Below are 27,973 nucleotides of genomic sequence, written 5' to 3' on the forward strand. Positions count from 1 at the left end.
CATGAACGCAAACACAAAAATCCTCAATAAAGTATTAGCAAATTCAATATATAAAAAGAATTATACAACAAGACCAAATGGGATGTATTGCAAGTAAGGATGGTTTAACATTAGAAAATCCATTAATATAATCCATCACATCGACATGGTAAAGTTAAAAAAAATCATATGATCATATCCACAGATGCAAAAAAGCATTTGACAAAATCTAACACTCATTCACAATAAGAACTCTCAGCACAATGGAATACTACACACAAGAAAAATAATAAATCTGTGAAACATCTCACAATGTGGATAAATCTGGATGGCATTTTTGCTGAGTGAAATTAGTCAATCACAAAAGCACAAATACTATATGAGACCACTATTATAAAAATTTATGGAAAGGTTTACACACAGAAAGAAATAATCTTTGATGGTTTCTAGAGAGGGAAGGAAAAAACACCAACTAGGTAATAGATAAGTGGTAACTTTCTGAAGGGTAAGACAGTACACAACACTGGGGAAGTCAGCACAACTTGACCAAGGCAAGGTCATGGAAGCTTCATAGACACATCCAAACTCTCTGAGGGACCGAATTACTGGGCTGAGGGCTGGGGACCATGGTCTCAAGGAACATCTAGCTCAACTGGCATATTTTATAAAGAAAATGTTCTATATTCAACTTTGGTGAGTATCATCTGAGGTCTTAAAACCTTATGAGTGGGCACCTAAGATACTCCACTGGTCCCACTCCATCTGGAGCAAAGAAGAATGAAGAGAATGAAAGACACAAGGGAAAGATTAGTCCAAAGGACTAATGGGCTACAGCTACCACAGCCTCTACCAGACTGAGTCCAGCACAGCTAGATGGTGCCTGGCAACCACCACTGACTGCTCTGACAGGGATCACAATAGAGGGTCCCAGACAGAGCTGGAATAAAATATAGAACAAAATTCTAACTTACAAAAAAAGACCACCCTTACTGGTCTGACAGAGAGTGGAGCAATCCCGAGAGTATGGCCCCCGGACACCCTTTTAACTCAGTACTAAAGTCACTCCTGAGGTTCACCCTTCAGCCAAAGATTAGACAGGCCCATAAAACAAAAAACAAAACTAAACTAAATTGGCACACAAGCCAAGGGGGAAGGATGAGAAGGCAAAAGGGGGCAGGAAAGCTGGTAATGGGGAACCCAAGGTAGAAAGAAGAAAGTGTAGACATGTTGTGGGGTTGGCAACCGATGCTATAAACAATATGTGGATTACTTGTATAATGAGAAACTAATCTGCTCTGTAAACCTTCATGTAAAGTACAATAACAAAAAAATAAAGCTCTCAGCAAACTGGAAGTAAAATCATACTTAATGCTGAGATACTAGATGCTTTTCCCCTCATACTAGAAACAAGACAAGGATGACCCCTCTCACTATCCCTACTCGACACTGTACTGGAAGTCCTGGCTAATGTTACAACCATCAGGACAAGACTCTTGGCTATGTAAGAAATTAAAAAAAAAAAAAAAACTGTCTTTATTCATAGATGACACGATTGTTAATGTTCCTTCAAGACTGAAATCACAGAAATACAATTATTCAATGATACTGGGAAAAATTTCTTCAAAATATCAATTTATGTTTTGTGGAAATACTCCAGAATCACAACCTGAAACCCACTGCTGCTGAGTTGATTCCAACTCATAGGGATCCTATAGGGCAGAGTAGAATTGCCCCATAGGGTTTCCAAGGAGTGGCTGGTAGATTCAAATTGCCAACCTTTTGGTTAGCAGCCAAGCTCTGAACCACTGCGCCACCAGGGCTCCTCAGAATCACAAAAAGGATAAAATTCAGATTTTATTCTTTTTGTGCCATACTCTGCACTGCTCCCCACACTCTATCTTACTCAGATAAACCTGTCAGGCTCAATCCTAAAAATAGGATGCTCACACTTGACTCCAGGTATTTGCATATGTCATTCCTTCTGCCTAAGACTGCCCCTAAATACTCTCACCTGATGTACTCCTACTCAGCATTCAGGTTTTATTTAGCTTAAGATACCACGTCCTCCATGAGCCCCTCCCTGAGCCCCGCGTTGTATTAAGCACCTTGTAACTCTCATAAAAAGCTATAAACATGGCCTATCATAGAATACTGTAATTACCCCTTCCCTCATCTATAACTCCAACCCCTCTCGGGACACCAGAGGCTCCACATGGCAAGGGACTGTGCCTGTCCTATTAGAAATGTTAGTCCCAGTGGCCCACACAGTGCCTGGTACACAGCAAGTACTGGACAAATGCGGGCTGAATGAATGAATCAATATTCAAAAGCTAAAACTATGTAACTAAATGTTATCAGGGCCTAGCTGGGCTTTTATCAACGTCCCTTCAAGGCTGAAATTACAAAAATAGAAATAATTCAATGATACTGGGAATTTTTTCTTGAAAATATCAACTTATGTTTTCTTGAAATACTTCAGAATCACAAAAAGGATAAAATTCAGATTACTACTTTTTCTTCTCCCAACATATATACAAAAGGCACCAACAATTTGATGATCTTATCCTAGAAATCTAAGAAAACTGTGAAACAGAACAAAAATTTCTGAGCAAACAGAACTACCACCCTTATTGAAAAGAAATATAAAATTTAAGCAAGTCTTTATGCCTTGTTATATCTTGTTATAAAATGAAGTTAAACCAGATTACCAAAATACATACTATGTTATTAAATAAAATAAAATTTAAAGCAAAAAACTCTCTGTAGGGAAAAAAAAAGGTAGAAGATAAATCTAGAAATGAGGTTAAGACACAACACACATGCCTCATGGTCCTTTATATTTGCAAGAGATGGATCAAAAATGTGCCTCCCCGTTTACTGGTGGTCTATCACATTCCCTAGGAGAACCTGGGTGGGACAAAGAGTTAAGTGCTCAATTACTAGCCATAAGGTTGACGATTTGAACCCACCCAGAAGTGCCTCGAAAGACACACCTGATGAACTGATGCCTAAAGGTCACAGCTTTGAAAGCCCAGAAGAGCAGTTCTACTCTGCACACAGGCGGTTGCCGTTAGTCAGAATCAGTTCAACGGCAACTAGCAACAACGTCACATCCACAAGATTGTGTGGATTCTGATATCTTTGTCTTGCTGCCCCTCATATAATATTTCCATCTTCTACCAATATCATGTCCCTTCTTATTCTTCTAACACCTCATGCTCACACTTCTCATTATTCCTCTACAGCTTTTCCATTTAGAAACTTTTAAAAAATACCCTCAGCTAGTACTCTTTGGAGAGCCCTAGTGGCACAATAGTTAAAAGCACTCAGCTACTAACTGAAAGGTCAGTGGTTCGAACCCACCAGCTACTTCGCAGGAGAAAAGATGTGTCAATCTGTTTCTGTAAAGATTTACAGCCTTGGAAGCCCTATGGGGATGTTCTACCCTGTTGCAGAGTGTCGTTACGAGTCAGAATCAACTCGATGGCAGTGGTTTTAACACGTTATAAAACCAAAAACCAGTTGCCACCAAGTCAATTCCAACTCATGGCAATCCCATGTGTTTCACAGTAGGACTGCCTTCCATAGGGTTTTCAAGACTCTGATTTTTCAGAAACAGATCACCAGGCTTTTCTTCCAAGATGCCTCTGGGTCAATTTGAATCACCAACCTTTTGGTTAGTAGCTGAATACGTAACCATTTGCACCACCCAGGGACCCCCTAACACTCTACAGAAGCACCATACTTCTTTTCCAGTAACAAGTGCATATCCTACAGTATTTTGTGCCAGACTATCACATTTTTACACAAATAACGCACACCTTCTACATGTGTTTGCTGGCCGCACCCTCTCCCCATGAAGCACCCTCACAAGCTCTGCCATGCGAATTCTCTTCCACATGTTGCTGTAAAAAAATTAGTATAGAGTCCTTACAAAAATACCTTGTGTGGTGAGGATTCGGCCAGCAAACCAACGCAGAAGGCGCAAGTTATCTGCATTAAAGAACGGTACAGTTCCATATCCTAAGGTGGCTTGCTATAACTGTCCCATATACTACGATGTCAAAACTGCCTCTCCTTCCAAATATTTCACATCAGACAAAAAACCAAATCCCAACTCACTGCTGTCGATTCATTCCAACTCATAGTGACCCTATTGGACAGGGCAGAGCTGCCCCACAGGGTTTCCAAAGCTGTAAATCTACGGAAGCAAACGCCAAATCTTTCTTCCATGGAGCAGCTGTTGGTTTGAACCACTGACCTTTCAGTTAGCAGCCAAGCGCTTTACCAGTATGCCACCAGGGCTTCTTACTAGACAAAAAGTTAGAGTTATTTCTACATATTTAAAACTGTGTGGTGATTTAACACCCCCTCTTTTTTTTTTTAACACAAAATAAAATGACAACTATGAAAATTCCTTGCTAGAATGAAATCAAGTTTTGTGTTCACCCAGTTCTAAATCACATACCAACAGCTTCGATTGCAAGCAAAAGAGCATAAAACCAAAGCACTTTTTGATTCACTCTAAAACAAATCTTTCAAACAAATTCCTTTTGCTCTACTAAGATTTATGTACAATAGCTGAAGGTTTTTATCATCCATCCTTAAATAGAGGCACTTGGAATACAGCTAAGCAGTTTTTTCCAGCTGTTTAAAGCTGCAGTCCCCTGAGCTTGCCTCCTGGAGTCATTTTAGGCTTTATGTATCTGAAAACTAATAGAATAGGTCAGTCAAAGGACACACTTGAGATCTCCATGTGATAAAAGTTCAGGGATTGGGAGAACTATGAAAAAATTGAGAATATACTAGAGTTAAACATAATAAAACTAATTTGAAAAATACATCTTATATTAACAAAAACATTTGTAATAGTACATGCAGTATTGTGCTATTTAAATATTGACATCAGTTTAATTGCTTCGTTTTTATAAAACCAAATACCTACACCCTCTAGAATGCTTCCTAACCACTTAATACTGACATATACTTTGGAGGAAAAAAACAGGGCTTTGAACCGGCTCTTCCCTGTTCAGTCATGGCTGAGGATGTGAAACTGAGCAGACTCGAATTTTTAAAATTTGGGTGAACAAGAACCATAACCACAACAGGAAAAATTAGAAGTTGAAGCCCTCTTAAAAACCTAATCTTCCTCTTAGAAACAAGGGCAGCATACATGTTGCATAGCAACTAAATCTTTTGCCCATTGGATTTTGAGTAGAGTTGGAAACAGCTGTGCTCCACTCAAAGATGGCAGCCAACTGCACTGCTCTGAATGTATGTTGCTTTCCTCAGTCCTGCCAATAATCCAATCTCATGCATTAGGCTCCTCAAAGGGCTCATTATGCCTCTACTGAGTTTCCCATTCCAGGACTTCAACCAGTAATTTTTCCTGTTCCCGTTATAGTTCCAGATCACCCACATTATAAAAATTTGGGCCCGTTCCAATTTAGCTTCGTTGGCCATGACTGAACTGGTTTGAACTGGCTTAAAGCTCTGGGAAAAAACCCTATGGTTAAAACTCAAAAGCCAGGATAACTAAGAATTTTTTCACATATCCGTTTTTATTCCTTTAATAGGAATAACAGCCATCTCTACAGTTAGTTTGTGGTCCTTTGCATGCTATGATAATTAACTTGTTCCTCAATATTGAATAATGCCTACTTATATTTGCCTAATCAGTAGTTAAGAGCTCGGCTGCTAGCCAAAAGATCTGCAGTTTGAATCCACCAGCTACTCCCTGGAAACCCTATGGGGCAGTTCTACTCTGTCCTATAGGGTCACTGTGATTCGGAATCAACTCATCAGCAATGGGTTTGTTTTTTTTTTTTTTTTTACCACCTCATAACTATCAAGTAACTTAGATCTTCACTATCGTATCTGAAATTCACGAACAACCTTGTCTACAGGTATTATGATTTCCACTTTAAGTTAGGAAACTGAGAATGAAAACAAGTTATAAATACAAACAAACATGCCTCCATTGTTTTGGGCATGTTTGTTTATTGATTAAGGGGTGATAATGGCACTTCAAATACATTTTATTTCTTCTATCAAAAGATCGAATCAACCTAAATAAGTCTATAGGTGTTCAACTTGCATATATTCAACACAGGAATATTTCTGATCGCCTCACAAAGTTACAAACTTGATCAATTATAATCAAAGACTATTTCTAACAAACCCCTTGGCAATTACGCTGTTATTAAAAAGAACAATAACAAACAAAGCTAACTAGTCTTTAAATGGTCTACTAAGAAAATCACATATCAGCACTTCTTGAAAGTTGCCACTATTTGAAACACACAAATTTCAGTAAATTTGACACCAGGAATAAGAATTCTGTTCTGTGAAGCAATTGTAACAGAGAAGTTGTTTATTTTCAACATCAATTAAAAGCCTCTTACCATAACAGACAACCCTAACAAATTTAGCTGAATTAAGTATATAGGTCCAGATATTGTTGAGGCATGGGTTTCTACCTCTTATAGACTCAATTGAGACCTCTCAATTCCCTCTAGTTTGAGTTAAATGGAAGAAAATGCAATTCATATTTCCAGAAACAAGAGTGGCATATTTTCCAGCAAGTTTCTTGTTCTCATTTTACTGCCTTATGAGTTCTGATCACTCCCAGTGTTGCTCTCTGGCCAGATCTGATTTCTGGTGGCTGATCATTTTCATGGCATGATTCTTTACTAAGACTCCCTCCAAAAGCTGTTTTTATTCATATTTAGCACTGATGTATTTATATACAAAATATCATTTCAGAAGAGTCGTGCCAATAAAAGAAACAACTTACTAGAATTTCAGTTGACTTTGTTAAAGGAAATTATTTTAAATTAATGCGGCTACTGAACTGCTGCCATCCTTGACCTCAGAAAATGTATTCCTTCTAATTTCTGCTGTGAATATTTATTTATTTAAGTTAAATTCCAGCTCATGAATGTTGACCATAAAGGAGTCTAAACCTTCCCGCTACTATTTCATATTCTTTTTCTAACAACGGTGAGCACATGTTTGCTACATTAGTATGCAGGGCCAGGTCACCACCATTAAATGAAATCATCTATGTATTTTTGGTGGAATCTTTTAACAACGTCCACGCCCGCCAGTGAAATGAAACAAGGATGTTTTGTTTGCAGACAGCAACAATTTGATCTCTGGTTTACTAGATGGCACTCAAAATATTTTTCCATATGTTTTTCTCAAAGAGAATCTGACATCAGCATGGTTTACCTTCACCAGTGAATGCAGGCTTTTTTCACCAAACATATCCCAGAGGAAGGTCAGATCTTCCTGGCTATCCACATGTGGCTGCAGCTGGGCTGGCAGAGCAGCCAACAGCTCATAAAGACCTATAAAATGAAAATAAAACACAAAGTGTAATCTTAGGGTGATCTCACTAATTTCGCTTCAGGTGTGTGTACACGATGGCCTGGAACACGTTGTTTTTACTGGGTTTGTATTCTGTGCCATCAAGTAAAGCACTTCTCTGAAGAAGCAAAGGAAACTTCTTGATTTTTTTAACTCCAAACACATATGTATTAACAAGCTAGTTTTTACCTTTCATCGTTGTCAACATTCTACAGTCATCCAAGTTTACATAACCCTAGACAAAAAATGTGTATGAGTTTTCCAAAGAGAAGAAAAAGCATACATTCCTTTTTTTAATCGTTATTACATTTCCTTCAATGTTAGCCAAAGAGTGAAATGAGTCATGAATAGGAAAAACTTCCTTAGAAGAGCAGCAAATTGATAGAGCGGTCCATTAAAAAGGTTTTGTGGTTTCCAAATAGTTCCTAGTTATTTATTGCATCAAAAATGTTTATATTATCTAGCATCCAAAATAAAGTTCTGAAAAGAAAGACAAGAAAGACACACGGTATTATCACAGTTAACCATTAAAAAAAAAAAAGGCTTAGTTTAAATTTTAAGTCTAGATTTCAGGTATGTAAAGTGTATCTAATACCCACTGAAAGAGTTAAAGTAACAGATCCAGGTTACACATGGCGCTCGCTCCTCACTAGACACTTCATAAGGACAGACAGTAGCACAGTGTTTCACAGTAGCGAGCTACATCAACTATCCATCTCGTTCAGAGGCTATCAGACCGCTGTCCAAGAAATGTTGCAACAGTGCTTGCCCGAGACTCTTTAGGGAGGTGACCTGGCAGAAGTCGATATCAACTCATAGCACATGTTTCATTTTCCAGTGGGATTACATGAGGTAAAAAGGACAAAATTCCTTTTATTTCTGTGTGCTCTCTACAAAAACACCAAGATCTTCTGGAACCTACAGCACACAGTACTGCTGTTATTTTTAGTCTGAACAAGTGCTGCTGTTCATAGCAGGTACAGCTTTACAAGATCTTTAACTAGCAGAGAATAGTAAGTAAATTATAGGCTGCTAATTATTCTATCTAGCATCATCCTAAAGTGCTATAATAATATTCTACTAATCAGTGAGAATTCACAGCCAAATGTATTAGGTACCACTTTGAAAGTTAGATATGTAACTTGGAAGAGTCGATTAAATTCAAACATTCCTGGGACTATATTTAATTTTGGACCCCCCCGCAAAAAAAGCTAAATACTATTTTTTTTTAATTACCCTAATTACATGCTTTAGTATTCTTAGTGGTTTTACATTTATTCCCTGAAAAGCCTGGCATTTGTGCCTTAACCAGCTCTTATTTATAATTTAGTAAAAACTATTTTGAAGGCATCTCGCACGTATAGTAACACAGGTCTCATTTTAAATATACATTTTTTTTTTTTTTTAAATTGCCAAGTCAGTGGTTATGGTCAACGTTCAAAGCGAGACGAGATGGAGAGACACTTACCTCTCCACCCCACCCATGGAACACGATACTTCTGCTAAGACAGAGAGTGCATAGCAACTGTCTGTGAAGCAATTTAGATTATAAGAAATCACTCAGGAGAAACCTTCCTGCTCCTTTCTCTCCTTCCAGGTGACATCCTAACTCATAACACATGTGTTTTACTAAGGAAACCACCAAAAATATGTAAAGAGAGGGTGAAATATCATTATTTTGTTATTGATTTCAGAGCCTGTAAAAATAATTACCTATTCTTTGGCAATAAGATGCAGTATTTAACAATACTAATTCAATTGTACAGTAAAACCTGTGAAAGCTGGAATCTGTATAAGGCGGAAAACCTGTCAGGGAAAGAAACCAAATATTTTCCACGAATTGAGAGAAATAGAAAAATGGTAAAGTGCACCCCGTCAAAGGAAGAAAACTTTCGAGACCGACAGAAACAAGGCAGTCCCATCGAGCTCCGGATTCCACAGCCTTCACTATAGTTTGTGTGGTACAGCTGTTGCAGGGTTTAAACAAGCTCAGTCACTGGCACACAGTAAGTACTCAATATGCTTCAAATGGAAACAGGAGTTTCAGTCATTGTTACATTATTACTACTGATTACTATTATTAATGATTATTATTACTGAAAAAGCAAAAGTTTGGATCAAACAGACCTACACTTTGTGCAAGTCACAGCTTTTCTGAGCCTATTTCTCCCACATGCTTAAAAAGAAATGATACTCAACATGTGTGGTAAAATTGCATAGAACACACACACAAAATGCATATTAATACTAATAAAATCTGAATAAGATCAATGGATTCAGTCAATGTCGATTTCCTAGTTGTAATCTTGTACTGCAGTTATGTAAGCTGTTACCATTGGAGGAAAGTGAGTGAAGGGTACAATTACACTGTTATTAACAGGGATCTCTCTGTATTGTTTCTTACAATCACATGTGAATATACAATTACCTTGAATTAAAAAGTTTTAGAAAATTGTGGCAAACATCACTGTTGTAAGAATTCAATGGAACAACATACATAGCGGTGCCTAGCCCTAGCCTAGATAAAAATGAATGTCCTTTCTTCCTCACTCTCTTCTCTAAAATGAAAACACCATTTCAATACAATGGTTCAAAGTCAAAACAGCTGCCTAGCTGTCCATTCAACTGGATACACTATCATACTTGGAAATAAAACCACTCTAGTCTTTTACATACGGAAAGTGTTAACTTTACACAAGTTCTGCTTAACTTTTGGTGGGAATAAACCATGTTTAAAATTTTAAAAACAGTAAATTTACTGTTAGCAGAACCTCATAAAGTTGAATTTTTTTTTTTAATAGCTTTATGCAATCCTAATTTATATGACATCCCAGTTTGGCATGCTAGATACAGCAGCAGTCACTTCTCCTCAGCTAGTGCATTTGGTAACCACAGACCCAAGGCAGAAGAGACGGGATGGTGCCAACCAGAAATTAAAGATTGTTCAAGAGCTACAGGGCCAGAGCTGTATGTAGTCTCAATGAAGGCAATACTGACAACCACTTCCACTCAAATTATACAGACCCAAGAAATCATCTCTGTCCATGCATAAACCTGGATCTGTGTTTTAACATCTGCTTTTTTAAAATACTGTAGTGCTTAGTTCCTGGAGTTCCATCAGCAAAGAACACTATGATATCTAAATGTATCTGGTCCTTGGGATTCAGATGACAAGCAATGAGAGTATACAGGCAGTAAATGATACCTTCAAAATTGTTCTATCTAAATCTACTGACCCCTGAGAAAGAATTTAGACAGTGAAAGTTACTGTTTACTCCTCTATAGTTCTTCAAGCCCATTCATGCTTTGTTCCAAAAAGCATTGATGTAGTAGGTACCAGGCACTGTTCAAGACTCTAAAGACAGAAGATGAATCAGACATGCTTGCTGTCCCTCAGAGTTTATGTACAGCAGGCAAGACAATCACAGAAAAGTCTACTAGTAAACGCAGGGCAGCATTAGAGTCTTCTGGCAAATGCAGTTCTTCCAAAGGAGGAAGAAGACATCAGGAAAGTCTTTGGAGAGGAAATGACACTTGAGTTAGCTCTTCAAAGGACACTTTCCTAAGAATCAACATTTACTGAATTCTTACATTCACAGCACTGCTCTGGTCACTGGGATATAACTAAGTATAGAACGTATACTATCTCCACCCCCAGAGATCTTAAAATCTTGGATGATACAGAATACATATCATAAATGCTCAAACATAAAGCAATCCTAAATATAAGAAGTCTATTTTTCTAAGAAAAGATCCAAAAAACATATTTCCCCCAAGTGGAATAAATAGACAGACATTTGGGCTGTTGATGAAATATTCAAATGTCTAACGAATTTTTAGGAATGCTGATTAAATGCTCAATTATGAATTTAGGTTATATGAAAACAAGTGTGCTTCTCCAAGGAACACATTTTTAAGTGAAATAATTGAGTATTCTATGAAAGATTTTGTAGGGACTTGAATATAAGGTAGCTCTATCTTCTCAGAGATAAAATTGTGAGGGAAAAAAACTCATATTTGGGTACATATGATACAAGACACTGTCAAAAATATACATGAAGAGTTTTAATTAAAATTATGTCATAAACTGTTCCAGTAGAGAAAAAGGCAATATTTTTAAATTAATATATATTATTTTTGGGAAACTCTGGTGGTATAAAGGTTAAGAGCTACGGTGCTAACCAAAAGGTCAGCAGTTCAAATCCACCTGTGCTCCTTGGAAACCCTATGGAGCAGTTCTACTCTGTCCTGTAGGGTCGCTGTGAGTTGAAATCAACTCAACGGCAACAAGTTTATATACTGAGAATGGAACCCTGGTGATGCAGTGGTTAAGCACTTAGCTGCTAACTGAGAGATCGATGGTTTGACCCCACAGTGCACTCCGTGGGAGAAAGATGTGGCAGCCTGCTTCCTGTAAAGATTTATAGTCTTGGAAACTCTATGAGGCAGCCCTGCTTTGTCCTATAGGATTACCATGAGTCAGAATTGACTCAGTAGCAATGGTTCGGTTTTATATATATATGTGTGTGTGTGTGTATATATATATATACACACACACACACATACACACACTGAGAAAAAAGAAAACAAGAGCAAAATTAAAATATGCCAAGGGTAAGTTGTTAATCTGTACAATAAGAATTACAGCAATTCAAAGAAGACAGCAGTCTGTGAAGGTCAGACAAGGATAGAGTGGAGCTGGGCAGGGCTTGAGCAAGGATATGAAGGAAGGAAAAGAGGGGCTAGAAGGGTGTGCTCTAGGGTAGTGAACACCCAAGGTGGAAAGTCAGCAGTGACAATGTAAATCTACAGATCTTTTAAGTGCACTAACTTCTGTTATGCCTTAATTTCTGCACTGTATGGTTACGTCAATTATGGTCCAAGACAGAGACAGAGGCGAGGCAGTAGCTTAAAAACAGTAAGTTTAATACAAATAATTGTTAATCGTAACATGGGATAATCTACAGGGTAGTAAACAGAACTCTAAAGAATACTCAGGACTGAAGCAGAACACCCAACAGGGAACACTGGAAGAGGGCACCCTCCCCAAGGCTGGGGACGCAGCATGGTTGCAGCCTACTACATGGTTGCCTCCCCTAGGCCAGAGCTTGTCCACTGTCACTGGGCAAGGTGCAAGATCATTATAAACAGTCACCTTGAATTACTAAGATTTTATTACCTTATAAGATTACTCCAACCCCTAGAAAAATCTGATAGCACTTTTAACTGTGGGTAGAAGTTCCCATCATCATAGTCAGACCCTCATCAATTTTCACCTTGCCTAAAATTATGCCTGTTCCTATTCTCTCACCCTTTAATCTATCTTTCACCACTGACAAATAACATTTCCTAAAATAAGACTTAGTAATAATTATTACCAGTAACAAGTCTTAACATGATTAACTACACCTTAGACTTGCAGAGCTTATTTAGACTTGCAGAGCTATGCTAAGTGCTTCATAGATTATCTCATTTAATGCTCCCAATAAAACTGAGACCCACCGATGTCGAGTCGATTCCAATTCATAGCGACCCTTCAGGACAGGGTAGAACTGCCCAGTAGGGTTTCGAGGCTGTAATCTTTATGGAAGCAGGCTGCCACATGGTTCTCCCACAGAGTGACTGGTGGGTTCAAACTGACAACCTTTTGAACCACTGTACCACCAAACCAAAAAAAGCCAAACCTGTTGCCGTCGAGTCGATTCCAAATCATTAAGTAGGTGCTATTATTAACTGCGGAAACCCTGGTGGCGTACTGGTTAAGAGTTACAGCTGCTAACTAAAAGGACGGCAGTTCGAATTCACTGGGCGCTCCTTGGAAACCCTATGGGGCAGTTCTACTCTGTCCTTTAGGGTCACTATAAGTGGGACTCGACGGCAGCGGGTTTTTTTTTTTTTTTTTGGTATTATTAACTGCATTTTATAGGAGGAGACAATTAGCCAAGTAAGTATCACATTCAGAACTTAAACTCAACTCTGGCTTAATATCTCCTCTACTGGTCCTATCATTTCAATCTTGTACTCAGGAATCTTCAATGACTACTCATTAGCAATAAGAGAAAAAGCGAAATACCTAACCTAACACCCAAATTCCAGATGGACTCAGCATTTCATGCTTAAAATACGAAATCATGAAAACACTAGAGGACTATTTCTTAGAATGATTTTATCATGTTGAAGTAAAGGCTTTTCTTAGCATGACAAATAAAACATAAAATGCAATGATTGATATTTTATAATAAAATCTGCACACATAAATCAAACTGCTAATTATTTGCCACAAGCAGAGATTAATATAGAATACAATAAAAGATAATTAACCAATAAAAAGAAATAAATGGCCCCAAAAATTAATATATGAAACAATGTTCCACCTAACAAATACACCCAACCCACTGCCATCAAGTCGATTCTGACTCATTAGCGACCCTATCGGACAGAGTAGAACTGCCCCATAGGATTTCCAAGGCTGTAATCTTTACAGAAGCAGACTGTCACATCTTTTTCCCATGGAGTGGCTGATGGGTTCAAATCACTGACCTTTCAGTTAGTGGCCACGCACTTAACCACTGGGCCACCAGGGTTCCTCCCATCTAACAAATAATTAAAGAAAAGCCAACTGAAGCATATTATTTTCTTTCATCCACTAATTCACTTCCTTTCACTCATTCATTGTACTTCTAGGCAGGCTAAAGGGCAGCCTGCACGATGTACACCCAGTTGCTGTCAGTGTTTTACCTGGGGAGAGAAACCAGAAAGAATAAGACACAACTACTTTCACTTTTATATATTTCTGTACTTTGAGTGTTTACAAGATAGATACTACTTTTACAATTCTAGAAAATTTCACTTCTGGGTAACTATCTGATGTAAACCTTTTCCCATCAGTGTATCCTATAACTTCCCCTCAAATTCTTTCCAGCCACAATGGATTACTATTCGCTAGATCCTGAAAGTGTAATTGTCTCCATGCAATCTTACACCAATTAACCAGATAAACAATTTCCTCATGATTGCTACTGCTGTCATATTCCCATCCTCCAACCCCCTTGAGATTATCTGAAAGACAAAACAAGCACACTAACATTCTCAACTCAAAATTTCATTAACACGTTCAGCATAACACGCTTGACCACATTTCAAGTGGTTTGTTTAGGACGCTGGCAAACTCCCTATTTCTTCCATATTTCAAAATTCTTCTTGATTCTTTTCAACTTCACTCCACAAATACTTAAGCTTACTATGTCCTAGGCACTGTTAAGTGCTGAGGATGCAATGGTGGAGGGGTGGGGTGCAAAGTCATCCCCCAGGGAGTTGTCAGTGTAGTGTACCATACGGATATTACTAATCACGAAAATAAATGCAAAGTTAGCATTGTGAAAATTACTACAAGGGAGTGGTGGTTCCATGAAGGTTAACAGTGAGACATGAGCAATTTCAGGGAAAGTTTCCTCAAGGAAGCAACAATTGTGCTGAACTGAGAGAAGTAAAGATGCTAACTTGGGGGTAGTGGAGGAGGGAGTAGAAAAACCTTGTAGGAAAAGAACTACACATAGGAAGGCCTTGTGGTAGGATGCTTAGACTCCAGAGCCAGACTACAGAAATACAAGCCCCAACTCAGCAACAGCTGTGCATCCCTGAGCAAATTAACATCTCTGCGAACCCATTTTCTAATACACAAAACAGGTACAGTCATACCCGTCTTACAGGATTTTTACAAGGATTAAACAAATTCTAGGTAAAAGTTAGAATGATGCCTCACTCTGCTGTACAACCTATGTGTCTTTTAAATAAAAATAAATTCCAAATGTGATGCTAAAACATCGAAGTATGCTAATCATCAAGAAAACTGGTTACAAAATATAAGTTTAAAAAATATGGTACATACATGCAATAGAATACTCCTCAAGCAGCAGGAGAAACAAAGTCTTGATACACGCTACAGTATGGATGGAGCTTGAAGACATTACCAAAATCCAGTGCCATCAAGTCGATTCCGACTCATAGCAACCCTACAGGACAGAGTAGAACCACCCCACAGAGTTTCCAAGGAGCACCTGGGATTTGAACTGCCGACCCTTTAGTTAGCAGCCATAGCACTTAACCACTACACCACCAGGGTTTCTTTGAAGACATTATGCACAGTGAAATGTCAATCACAAAAGGACAAATACTGTATGATATCACTTATGTAAAAAGACATGAAAAAGCAAATGTAGAGAGAACAAAGTTTATTAGTGGTTACCAGGGTGGGGGCAGGAGAAAAGGAGGAGTTAATGGTGATGGAAAAATCACATTGATCAAGGGTTACACAGCCAGTTGGTGTAACTGTTGTCAAGAAGTTGGACACCAGTAAAAAGTTGAATTCGCAAAAGTTGTGTGATAGGTATAATTACAACAAGAAGAAAGAACAATGACCAAAAAAAAAAAGAGTAGCCACCGAGGCTGGTTATGTACAACCAGACACCTCATGGGAATTGGTACCTTGGTTTAGAGTCCTGGTTTCACGAGACATTCCAGTTAATTGGCCTAGTAACATGTTTAGTGCTTCTGTTCTGTCTCCTAGTTTGTTGTGTAGTGCTTCAGGTCTTAATAGCTTGCAAGAGGCTATCCAAGACACAATTAGTCTCTACTCACTTGGAACACAGAAGAATAGGAGGAGGATATGGAATGTGCAGCTAACTGCCTCCATGAACTACTGCCTCCTGTGCCATGAGACCAGAGGAACTGGATGGTTCCTGGCTACCATTACCGAACATTTTGATCAAAGACTCTATAGAAGTATCCCGGTCAAAACAGGGAAAAATGTAAAACAGAATTTCAAATTCTCATGGACTCCAGACCTTCTGGAGCCATGGAGGCTAGATGAACCCCTGAAACTTTTGCCCTGACATAATCTTTAAACCTTAAACCAAAAATATCCCCTGAAGTCTTCTTAAAACCAAATAATACTTTAGCTTAACTAGTAAAGAATGTCTGCCTTAAGCACTGTGCTCTTCCAGGATCTATCTATATGGGATCAAACTGACAACAGCAACTTGAAAGATTAAATAGGAAATTTAGGGGGCAATGAGTTTACATTAATGGGGAAGGTTGTTGTTGTTGTTAGGTGCCGTCGAGTCAGTTCCAACTCATAGTGACCCTATGCACAACAGAACAAAACACTGCCCAGTCCTACGCCATCCTTACAATCGTTGTTATGCTTAAGACCATTGTTCCAGCCACTGTATCAATCCATCTCCTTGACAGTCTTCCTCTTTTTCACTGACCCTCTATTTTACCAAGCATGATGTCCTTTTCCAGGGGCTGATCCCTCCTGACAACATGTCCAAAGTATGTAAGACACAGTCTCACCATCCTTGCTTCTAAGGAGCATTCTGGCTGTACTTCTTCCAAGACAGATTTGTTCGTTCTTTTGGCAGTACATGGCATTCTCAATATGCTTCACCAACACCACAATTCAAAGGCGTCAACTCTTCTTCGGTCTTCCTTACTCACAGTCCAGCTTTCACATGCATATGATTCGACTGAAAATACCACGGCTTGGGTCAGGTGCACCTTAGACTTCAGGGTGACATCTTTGCTCTTCAACACTCTAAAGAGGTCTTCTGCAGCAGATTTGCCCAATGCAATGCATCTTTTGATTTCTTGACTGCTGCTTCCATGGCTGTTGAATGGATCCAAGTAAAATGAAATCCTTGACAAACTTCAATCTTTCCTCCATTTGTCATGAGTTGCTTACTAGTCTAGTTGTAAGGATTTTTGTTTTATGTTGAGGTATAATCCATACTGAAGGCTGTGGTCTTTGATCTTCATCAGTAAGGGCTTCAAGTTCTCTTCACTTTCAGCAAGCAAGGATGTGTCATGTGCGTGACGCGGGTTGTTAATGAGTCTTCCTCCAATCCTGATGCCCTGTTCTTCTTCATACAGTCCAGCTTCTCAGATTATTTGCTCAGCATACTAATTAAATAAGTATGGTGAAAAGGTACAACCCTGACACACACCTTTCCTGACTTTAAACCACACACTATCTCCTTGTTCTGTTCCAACAACTGCCTCTTGAGCTATGTACAGGTTCCTCACAAGCACGATTAAGTGTTCTGGAATTCCCATTCTTTGCAATGTTACCCATAGTTGTTATGATCCACACAGTCAAACGCCTTTGCATAGTCAATAAAACACAGGTAAATATCTTTCTGTATTCTCTGCTTTCAGCCACAATCTATCTGATATCAGCAATGAGATCCCTGGTTCCATGTTCTCTTCTAAATCTGGATTGAATTTCTGGCAGTTCCCTGTCGATATACTGCTGCAGCCGCTTTTGAATGATCTTCTGCAAAACTTTACTTCTGTGTGATATTAATGATACTGTTCAATAATTTCCACATTTGGTGGGACCACCTTTCTTGGGAATAGGCATAAATATGGGTTTTTTCCAGCCGGTTGGCCGTGTAGCTGTCTTCCAAATTTCTTGGCAGAGACGAGTGAGTACTTCCAGGGCTGCATCTGTTTGTCGAAACATCTCAATTGGTATCCGTCAATTCCTGGAGCCTTGTTTTTCGCCAATGCCTTCATGACAGCTTGGACTTCTTCCTTCAGTACCATCAGTTCCTGCTCATACGGTACCTCTTGAAATGATTGAACGTTGACCAATTCTTTGTGGTATACCCAATCTTATATTCCTTCCATCTTCTTTTGATGCTTCCTGAGTCGTTTAATATTTTCCCCAAAGAATCCTTCAGTATTGCAACTTGAGGCCTGAACTTTTTCTTCAGTTCTTTCACCTTGAGAAATGCAGAGCATGTTCTTCCCTTTTGGTTTTCCATCTCTAGGTCTTTGCACATGTCATTATAATACTTTACTTTGTCTTCTTGAGCCACTATTTGAAATTTTCTGTTCAACTCTTTTACTTCATCGTTTCTTCCTTTTGCTTTAGATACTAAACGTTCAAGAGCAAGTTTCAGAGTCTCTTCTGATATTCATTTTGGTCTTTTTTTCTTTTTTTTCTTTTTAATGACCTTTTGCTTTCTTCCCATATGATGTCCTTGATGTCATTCCACAACTCTGGTCTTCAGTCATTAGTGTTCAATGCATCAAATCTATTCTTGAGGTGGTCTCTAAATTTAGGTGGGATATACTCAAGGTCGTACTTTGGCTCTCATCAATTTGTTCTAATTTTCTGCAGTAATAATAAGTAATTTTCACTTTTCTCCAAACTACTAATGTTAGACATAATAAAGAATACACTAGAGATTATAACATACAAGTGTTACTTTAAGGCGCCCTGGTGGTGCAAGGGTTAAACGCTCAGCTGCTAACCGAAAGGTTGGCGGTTTGAATCTACCAGCCACTCCATGGGAGAAAAGACCTGGAGATCTGCTCCCGTAAAGATTACAGCCTACGAAACCCTGTCCTATAGACTCATAGATATGAGTCAGAATCCAATCGATAGCCCACACCAAGTGTTGCCTTATTGAGAACAAATCTAACAGACAACAAATGTTCATTCAAATTATCAATCATTCTGGATCCCTGGGTTTCTAACTCTTGAAGTAAATATGGACACAGTTCATTAGAGGATCAACCGTGTCATTTAAAACACTGTTCTCCTCATCCTTTTGGCAGAACTAAAACTCAAAGAATTCTGACTATGTACAAAGACAGTGGCAAAAACAGCCAGCAATATAATCTCAAGACGTATTTTTTTTTTTTAGTCAGATCTTGCTTTTGAGCCTTTTAACATTAGTTCTCCCAGTAATTTTTTTAAGACTTCTAGATATGATTAAAATTTATAAGAGAAATGTGAAGATTCCTGTTTATAGTTTAAGTACTTTAAAGTTTTTGATAGACTTTCATCTTCCACTTGAAATGCCATATTAGTTATATAAGATTACAAGATAATTCTGGGATCTTAAACTTACAAGGATTTCACTGAGTATGTAACACACTCAAAAGTCAGAAAAATAATACCAATCAATAACTTATGCCAGAAAGTCACCAAAGGGTGTACCATTTGGTAGAGACTTTACAAAATGGATCTTTATGATAACAATTATTTCTGAATCATTAAGATGGGGAAGAAGAGGAGCAGGAAACGATGGGAGGGAAAAAACCTGAGGAAATACATTTGCTTCCCAGGCATATGAGGATAAAGCGATAATGCTTCATAAAAGAAGAAAATTACTAGAGCTGTTGCTATTGTCAAACAATAACTGTTTTTTCATCATCAAGACTATAAGATATAGATACAACATCTGGATTACATCAAAAGCAATCCAAGGGCAAGGCAAAAAATAAAAGCCTCTAACTTGTCCAATTGCTTGTGGTTCAGAAAGCCTAAAAAGAATTAGGCAAAGTATGATTTTACTAAATTATATAGAGCTGCTTATGCAGACTTGAAGCCTAAATGAAAATAACAGCGTGTAATGCAATTTAAGGTAACTGGAGGGTCTGATCAAAGTGCTGAGTAGGTAACAATGGAAAGTAGCAATGATGACAACAGTATGATTGAGAAGTGGCTATGGTTCGACTGAGATGGAGTGATAAAAAGGAAGTGAAAGTGGAAAGGCAGGGTATGGGGTATGACTGTAGGAGGGGGAGAATATGGAGCTACGTGATTTGAACCAAACACCAAACCCACTGCTGTTGAGTCAATTCCGACTCACAGCAACCCCATAGGACAGAGCAGAACTGCCCCATAGGGTTTCCAAGGAGCAGCTGGCGGATTCCAACTGCCACCCTTTTGGTTAGCAGCCATCGCTTTTAAGCACTGCACCACCAGGGCTCCAGTGTGATTTAGTACTCGAAATGTGATTTAGTACTAGAAAAGTGAATCTTTGAACTAAAGGATCAGTATGACACTCATACAATTGGAAAACCACATTCTTGTACACTCCTGTAACAAAGCTGTGTATAGAAGGAAGATAGATAGCTTTATCTGTTCTATGTTTAGCCTAACCTTGATGGACCACCAACTGAGGCAAACACATACAAAGACTAATACTAAACTGAGGAGAAGAACAGTCTCATTTTAAGTACACAAGCAACTGAATTTTAAACATACATTAAGTGTTCGCGGAACATTAAGACACTGATAAGACAAAACATGAAGCTTTCTAACCAAAGAATACAACCCATATTTTAGTTGATGACCTATACTGCCACACTATCACAAACTAATGTCAGTGGATACTCTCTCCAAACACAACGAACAAGAGCAAAACAAAACAAAAAAGCGCCAAGGCCCAGGAGAGTCTATTAGAGAGGAAAAATTTACTAAATAGAGGAAATTTCTGCTGTCTCAGAAAAAAAAAAGAAAGAAAACATATACCAATATATTTATTTTTAAATACCCAGCACCATCTAGGCCTAGTCAGAATCTCAACTCCTGATTTGTGAACATTTTTAACCTAAACTAATAGAGAATTTCACACATTCCTTCTTCCCACCCCCATTGGCTATTTTTTTAAGAAATGCTATGCCATAAATTGAGAGATTAATATACATATTGTAGATAATCTGAAAAGTCAAGATGAATGATGACAAAATATAAACACAGATCCACCTATATAAGTTATAGGAGTCCCTAGGTGCAAACGGTTAAGTGCTCGACCACTAGCTGAAAGATTGTTAGTTCAAACCCATCCAGATATACCTTAAAAGACAGGCTTGGGGATCTGCTTCCAAAAGGTCAAAGCCTTGAAAATACTGTCCCACTGCCGTCCAGTCGATTCTGACTCATAGCAACCCTATAGGACAGAGTAGAACTGCCCCATGGAGTTTCCAAGGAGTGCCTGGCGGATTGAACTGCCGACCTCTTGTTTGGCAGCTATAGCACTTAACCACTACACCAGCAGGGTTTCCTGAAAATACTATGGAGCAGTTCTATTCTGCACATATGGGGTCACCATGAGTCAGAATTGACTTAGACAGCAACAAAACCAACAACATATAAATTACTTAAAAACAAGTTTCTAAGAACAATTTATTTTCCATAATTTTTTGCATTGTATTTAGACACATATAACCTATTGTTATTAAAACTAAGGCAATAAATTTAATGCTGAAATATGGTACGAATCCTCAAAACAATAACATTTCTAAAACTTGAAACGCTCAAAAATACAGAAGCATAGAAAAGAAATTTTTCCAGCTCCATCCAGAAAACCGCTTCTGTAAAAATACAACATTCTGTATAAGACAGTAGTAGTTCCTAAGAGAATAAATGGCTACGAATTTGATGAAAGTGTTCCCGCAGTGAACAATTCACTCTGCCTGCAGATTCCAGCGGCTCAACATTCCTGACATCAGAATGGAAAAATTTACTATTAGTCTAGAGAAATTTAATATCACCATTCTTGTCATATCCCTCATAGCTTCATTATTAGAACAAGTCTGGGGAAGCTATAAACCTATGTTAAATGATAAAAAAAGATGTTCTCTGTGTTCAATCACATTAGATAGTATAAGTAACTGAAATATTCAGAAATCATATAGAAAAAGACTTGAGAAAAAGAAACACAAATACGTATTTACTTGCTTTTGTATCTTAGTTTTGGTACTTGTATTCTGTATGGTATAGCCAGGCGCAGGACCAAAATGTTTTACTATAACCAAGGGCTAATAAACACTAAAGAACATGTATCTATGCCCAGAACAACACTATAAAATTTTATTATATTAATAAAATGGGATACACCAAGCTTTAAATTTTCCACTTTGTCAAAGGTAAAATAATCAGCACTATTCAGTGCCATTCCTAACAGGTCTCAATTTTTCTCATTTCAAGTGTATTTTATTTCCAAAAGTACCTATATTACTAAAATACTTTAATTACAACCATGATAGAAGCATTCTTTTCCTAACTTCATCCCTCAACTGCAAATAATTCATTAAAGCATTCTGTAAGCTCAGTTTTTAAATATGTAAAGCAATTTAAATAATTGTAATATTATAGTTTTGCCCAGTAACATTTTATACAACCACCTTTAACTCTATAAAACGAGGGCTAGTTAACAGAGGGCAAGTGCATACACCTGTACATAACTTTTCATATTTAGACATTATCTCTAAGCTCCAAATAGCTTGCAAATGTTGAATAATTTTGTGTAAGCAGTCTGTGGGCTTGCAGAGTACCCTGTACTACCCAAAGTAAATATTACAGCACTTCGGTTTTTAGCAGTAGAACATCCAAAAGTCAAATCATAACAAAATGAAAAGTACTCCTAAAACTCATAAATTATAGCTTGTTGCCATCTTTTACAAAATTAATTACATTTAATCAGTTACAGGATTAACTAGCCCAGAGTAGTTGGCTAGAAAAGCTAAAGCATTGTAGTTGCTTTATGCTAGTTAATATTACTATAAATACTAATTTTTTATAAATATTGAAATAAATCTTGTAGTAATATTAACTAGCATAAAGCAAATACGATGCTTTAGCTTTTCTAGCCAACTACTATAGTATATTTAAAATATAGCATACTACATGGTTACATCTAGCTGAAAAGCGTACATTGCAGTACCGCATCTTATAATCTTAGCTTTTATGTTATTACTAAGGCTACCGTTAAGCGTATTAAATGGTAAATGTTAATTTATAGGCACTATCCTTTTTCAGAAGGAAACCCTGGTGGTGCAGTGGTTAAGTGCTACGGCAGCTAACCAAAGGGTTGGCAGTTCGAATCCACCAGGCGCTCCTTGGAAAATCTATGGGGCAGTTCTACTCTGTCCTATAGGGTCGCTATGAGTCGGAATCGACTCTATGGCACTGGGTTTTGGTTTTGGGTTTATCCTTTACAGAAAGATAAATAGCATGAGAAACTGAGTAAGCAGAAGGCACTCTATTGGTTGCAAAGAGTGGTATGGCGGAAAGAGCGGTATACGTTCTCACTGGGATCAACAGGGATAAAGGATGAGTACTTTGTATCTAATTTATGCCCTCCTCCTTTACAATGGGATGAATGCACAAAAAATACCTAGCACATGGTTGGCCCTTATTAAACAGTACTTGCCATCATCTTTATCATAGCCTCTTAGAGGATTACTAGTTAAATTAATAAGCATTAGAGTGGGGGGGGGGGAACCTCCTAGCAGCATTTAAGAGATAGAACTATCTTAACTTACTTTCTTTTCAATCATTCTCTTGCAACATCCCCAATCTGCCAATCTGTTACACAACAATGCAGTGCTTGCACTCCTAAGGACCCTCATGTTATCAAAAACACCTAAGAACTTCTGTTGCAATGGGGAAAAGATGTAAGTTATAGAGTTTCCAGGTAATAACAACTAAGGTACTTTCACGTATAAATTGTAATAACTGATAGTTACTAAAAACTGTAAATAGATTTTATTTTTAGCTAAAAATAATAATTTGGTGGTTCACAATTAATAACAACAAAACTAAATGTTTTCCCAAGCCTTTTGACCCACAGTCTTCTCTAAGCAGCCTGTGTGCAACATAATTCATAACCATCGAGGGTATTTCCCCCACCTCAAAGATTGAAAAACTGTCCAGTGAAATCTGCTGAAACAGAATATCCAGAAACAGACCCAATATACATAAAGAATTAAGTATAGGATAAAAGTGACATTTTGAATCAACTGAGTAGTGAGAAATTATCCTACCTGAAGTGCTAAGCCCCTGGATTACCATTTCAGAAGAATAAACTAGATCCCTACACCATGAAAACAATCTCTAATAATCTCATCACATCCAAACTGTGTTATGAAAATTCAGTCTTAGAGACATTTGATAGACTAAAAATCCTTTCAAGACATTTACAAAGGTGATTTTTCCACAATCCTCAAACTTATCAAGAAGTGGACTTCCTGGAAGATGGCATCATGAGCAGTTCTATACTCATATCCCTCATACGGTTACCAAGGAAATGACCAGAAATTGGTAGACTTAATTCTGTGAGAACTCTGAGAAGCAACTGGAAGGCTGCAGCAACCAAGTAAATGTGAAATTAACAAAAAGGTGACATTTTAATGGTAGAATTTTTATTTTCCACTGCCTGCACCCCTTCACCTCCCTGGCTCAGTGGCAGCAGGGTACCTGTCAGAGAGAGGGCCTAATCTCTGGCTCTGGGATAGGCAGAACATGCTGTGCCAGTGGTTTAGTGTATGTGTCCGTTCTGATCTGTCTGGAGCTGCCTGGAGGACTGAAATGGAGCACTCCCCTCAGTTTTGCGTGTCTCGGAGCTCATATCAGGTTGGGAAGGAGATGGTAAGGAGGACATAACGGCTGTGACTGCCCTTAGCCACTTGGCGATACAGTGTTAACTGGAGCATGTAATTAATAACTAAATTGTAAAGAAGAAGTGGGAATTCAAGTTTCTCCCAAAAATTAATGCTTTAAAAAGCACCATGTATACAGAGGAATTAAAAACCACACACGTGCTCAGGGCAAAACGCATGTACGGAAAATACCTTTCACCTCGGACTGATCCCTAAGCATACTACCAGCAAGCCTAAGTCCTGAAGAAAGATTCCAGAAGGTATAGCACCAAGTTGCAAAGCTGCAAAGACTGGAAGAAAGGTCTTGTTTTGGTTTGTTTTTCCCCCAGAGTACAACAAACTGTCTTTAAAAACACTAGCTGACCACAGGCTGGGGAACAGAGAACTTGATGTTCACATATGTCAGGAGGGTCATCACTGAAAAATACTTAAGGGAGGTCACTGAGCAGGTTAACTATTACAGTCTTCAACCATTAAAAAAAAAAAATGAAACCCTGGGGATGAGCAGAATCAGTCTCAGAGCTAACACATTATAACCTTGAAATGTCCTTGTTTCAACAACAACAAAAAATCACAAGTCATACAAAGGAACAGGAAAGGATGGTCCAGTCAAAGGAACAAAAGGAAGTGCTGGAAGGCATCCCTATGGTAGCCCAGATAATGAACAAACGGAAGACTTTTAAACAACAGCATTAAATGTAATCAAACAACAAAAGGAAAACACAAAGAACTAAAGGAAATCAGAAAAATGATACAAGAACAAAATGAGAATTTCAATAAAGAGATAGACGCTTTTAAAAGAAACCAAACAAAAGGAGGGAGGAACCAAGCAGAATTACTACAGCTGAAAAGTGTATAATAACAGAAATGAGAAATCCACTAGTGCTTGTCTTAGCTTCTTAGTGCTGCTATAACAGAAATACTATCAAGTCAGTGGCTTTAAAAAAACAAAAATGTATTTTCTCACAGTTTAGGAGGCTAGGAAGCTGAATTAAGGGCACTGACGGTAGTGAAAGGCTCTCACTCTGTGTTAGCTTTGGGGGAAGACCCTTGTCTCAGATTCTGTAGCCCCAGTGTTTGATTCCTAGGTGATCTTCATGCAGCATCTACTGAACCCCCATTTACACTCACTTTTGTGTCTAACCTGCATTTTTTATATCTCAGAAGTGATCAGGTTTAGGATATACCTTATACTTACATGGCCTCATAACATAAAGAAAATCCTATTCCTAAATGGGATTATATTCACAGGTATAGGGGTTACAATCCTAACTCCTATTTTGGGAGAAGACAATTCAAGCCATAATAGTGTTCAGCAACAGCTTTGAGCTGACAGAAGAAAGAATCTGGGAACTTAAAAATAGAGTAATTCAAATTATCAAGTCTGAGGAGCAAAAGGAAAAAAAATGATGAAAAATGAAAATAATCTAAGGGACTTGTTGGATATTATCAGTGAACTAATAAATGCTTTATGGGAGTCCCAGAAGGAAAACAGGACAGGAAAAATGTTTGATAAAATAATGGTGGAAAATTTCTCAAATTTCACAAAAGACATCTACCTACACATCGAGAATGTTCAATAAACTCCAAGCAGGATAAACCCCAAAAAAATCCACACCAAGGCATATTATAAGCAAACTCTCAAATATGAAAGATAGAGAATCTTAAATGTAGCAAAAGAAAGGCAAATCATCACATACAAGAAATCCACAGAAACCTTGGAGCCCAGAAAGCAGTGTGATAACATATTTAAAGTGTTGAAAGAAAAGAACTGTCAACCAAGAATTCTATACTCAGCAAATGTGTCCTTCAAAAATGAGGACAAAATCAAGACATTCCTGATAAACCAAATTTGAGGGAATCATTGCCACAAGACCTGCCCTGCAAGAAATGCTAAAGGGAGCCCTTCAGGTTGAAAAGAAAGGACGTTAGATAGTAACTCCAAGCTGTATGTAGGGAGGAAAAGAAACCCTCCAGAAAGGCTGATTTCATGGGCAAATATAAGAACCAGTTTTACGGGATTTTTGGTGCATAACTCTAGCTGCTATGTCCTACCTGATTTAAAATGAGAAAGGCATAAAAAATAATTACAAATTTATGTTATTGGACACATTAACTTATACAGTTGCAACCTGTGATAACAGCAACATAGTGGAGGGGGGAGTAGCAGTATAGGAATAAAGTTTTTGTATGGTACTGAAGCTGGTATCAATTTAAACAAGTTGTTACAAATTTAGGGTATTAAAGGTAATCCCATGGTAATCACAAAGAAAATATCTAAAAAATATACACAAAAGGAAAGACGGGGATCAAAATAGTTAAATTAAAAAAAAAAAAAAAAAACAACTAAACACAAAGAAGGCAGTATTGGAAAACAGACAGCAAAATGGCAGATGTTAACTCCTTCCATATAGGTAATTACTTTAAATGCAAATAAATTAAAGTCTCCATCAAAAGGCAGAGAATGGCAGAATGAATTTTTTTTAAAGAATCCATTTGTAGACTGACTACAAGAGACACACCTTAGAACCAAAGACTCCAATGGACTGAAAGTGAAAGGACAGAGAAAAAAAAATCCATATAACTAGGAACCAAAAGAAAGCTGTGTTAGCTATATTAACATCAGACAAAATAGACTTCAAGTCAAAATCTGTTATAAGAGACAGAGAAGAGCATCACATAATGATAAAAGGGTCAATTCATCAAGAAGATATAACAATTGTAAATAGAGATGTACCTAACAACAGAGCCCCAAAATGTATGAAGCAAATACTGAAAGAACTGAAAGGAGATAGATAGTTCTACAATAATATTTGGAGACTTCAATGCTATTTTCAACAATGGACAGAACATCTAGATAGATGATCAATAAGAGGATTTGAATGGCATTATAAAACTAGGCCTAACAGACATATATAGAACAGTCCACCCAACAACAGCACAATATACATTCTTCACCAGTGGACAGGGATCATTCTCCAGGATAGACCATATGCTAGGGTACAAATAAGTCTCAATAAATTTTTAAGTCTGAAATTACGTATCTTTTGCAACTACAAAGAAAGAATATTTAAATCAACAAGAAGAAAAAGTAGAAATTACATGGAAAATAAACAACACACTATTAAACAACCAATGAGTCAAGGAAGAAATTGAGAGAATTCAGAAAATACTAGAGATGACTGAAAATGAAAGTACAACATACCAAAATTTAGGGGATGCAGAGAAACCAATGCTTATAGGGAAATGTGTAGTGGTAAATGTCTACATTAAAAAGAAGAAAGATCTTAAATTAATAACCTAACTTCACAAGGTTAGAAATTAGAAAAAGAGCAAACTAAGCCCACAACCACAAAAAGGAAAGAAATAACAAGATCAGAGG

The 27,973-nt window shown here is 37.7% G+C and overlaps 1 protein-coding gene across 5 annotated transcripts in view; it reads right to left on the reverse strand.

The window, feature by feature from the left end:
* The window catches only part of MPP7 (MAGUK p55 scaffold protein 7), a 296,574-nt gene that overhangs the window by 165,393 nt on the left and 103,208 nt on the right, over positions 1-27,973 (reverse strand). For 4 of the 5 annotated variants that reach the window (XM_064284961.1, XM_064284959.1, XM_064284960.1 and 1 more), the window contains one exon: positions 7,213-7,331. The exons of the other annotated variant lie outside the window; for it this stretch is intronic. In XM_064284961.1, coding sequence (XP_064141031.1) covers positions 7,213-7,331 — 119 coding nt within the window. The remainder of the gene's footprint in view (positions 1-7,212; positions 7,332-27,973) is intronic. 5 annotated transcript variants of the gene reach the window in all.

The sequence above is a fragment of the Loxodonta africana genome, chromosome 4, assembly GCF_030014295.1.
Source record: "Loxodonta africana isolate mLoxAfr1 chromosome 4, mLoxAfr1.hap2, whole genome shotgun sequence".
Taxonomy (NCBI): Eukaryota; Metazoa; Chordata; class Mammalia; order Proboscidea; family Elephantidae; genus Loxodonta; species Loxodonta africana.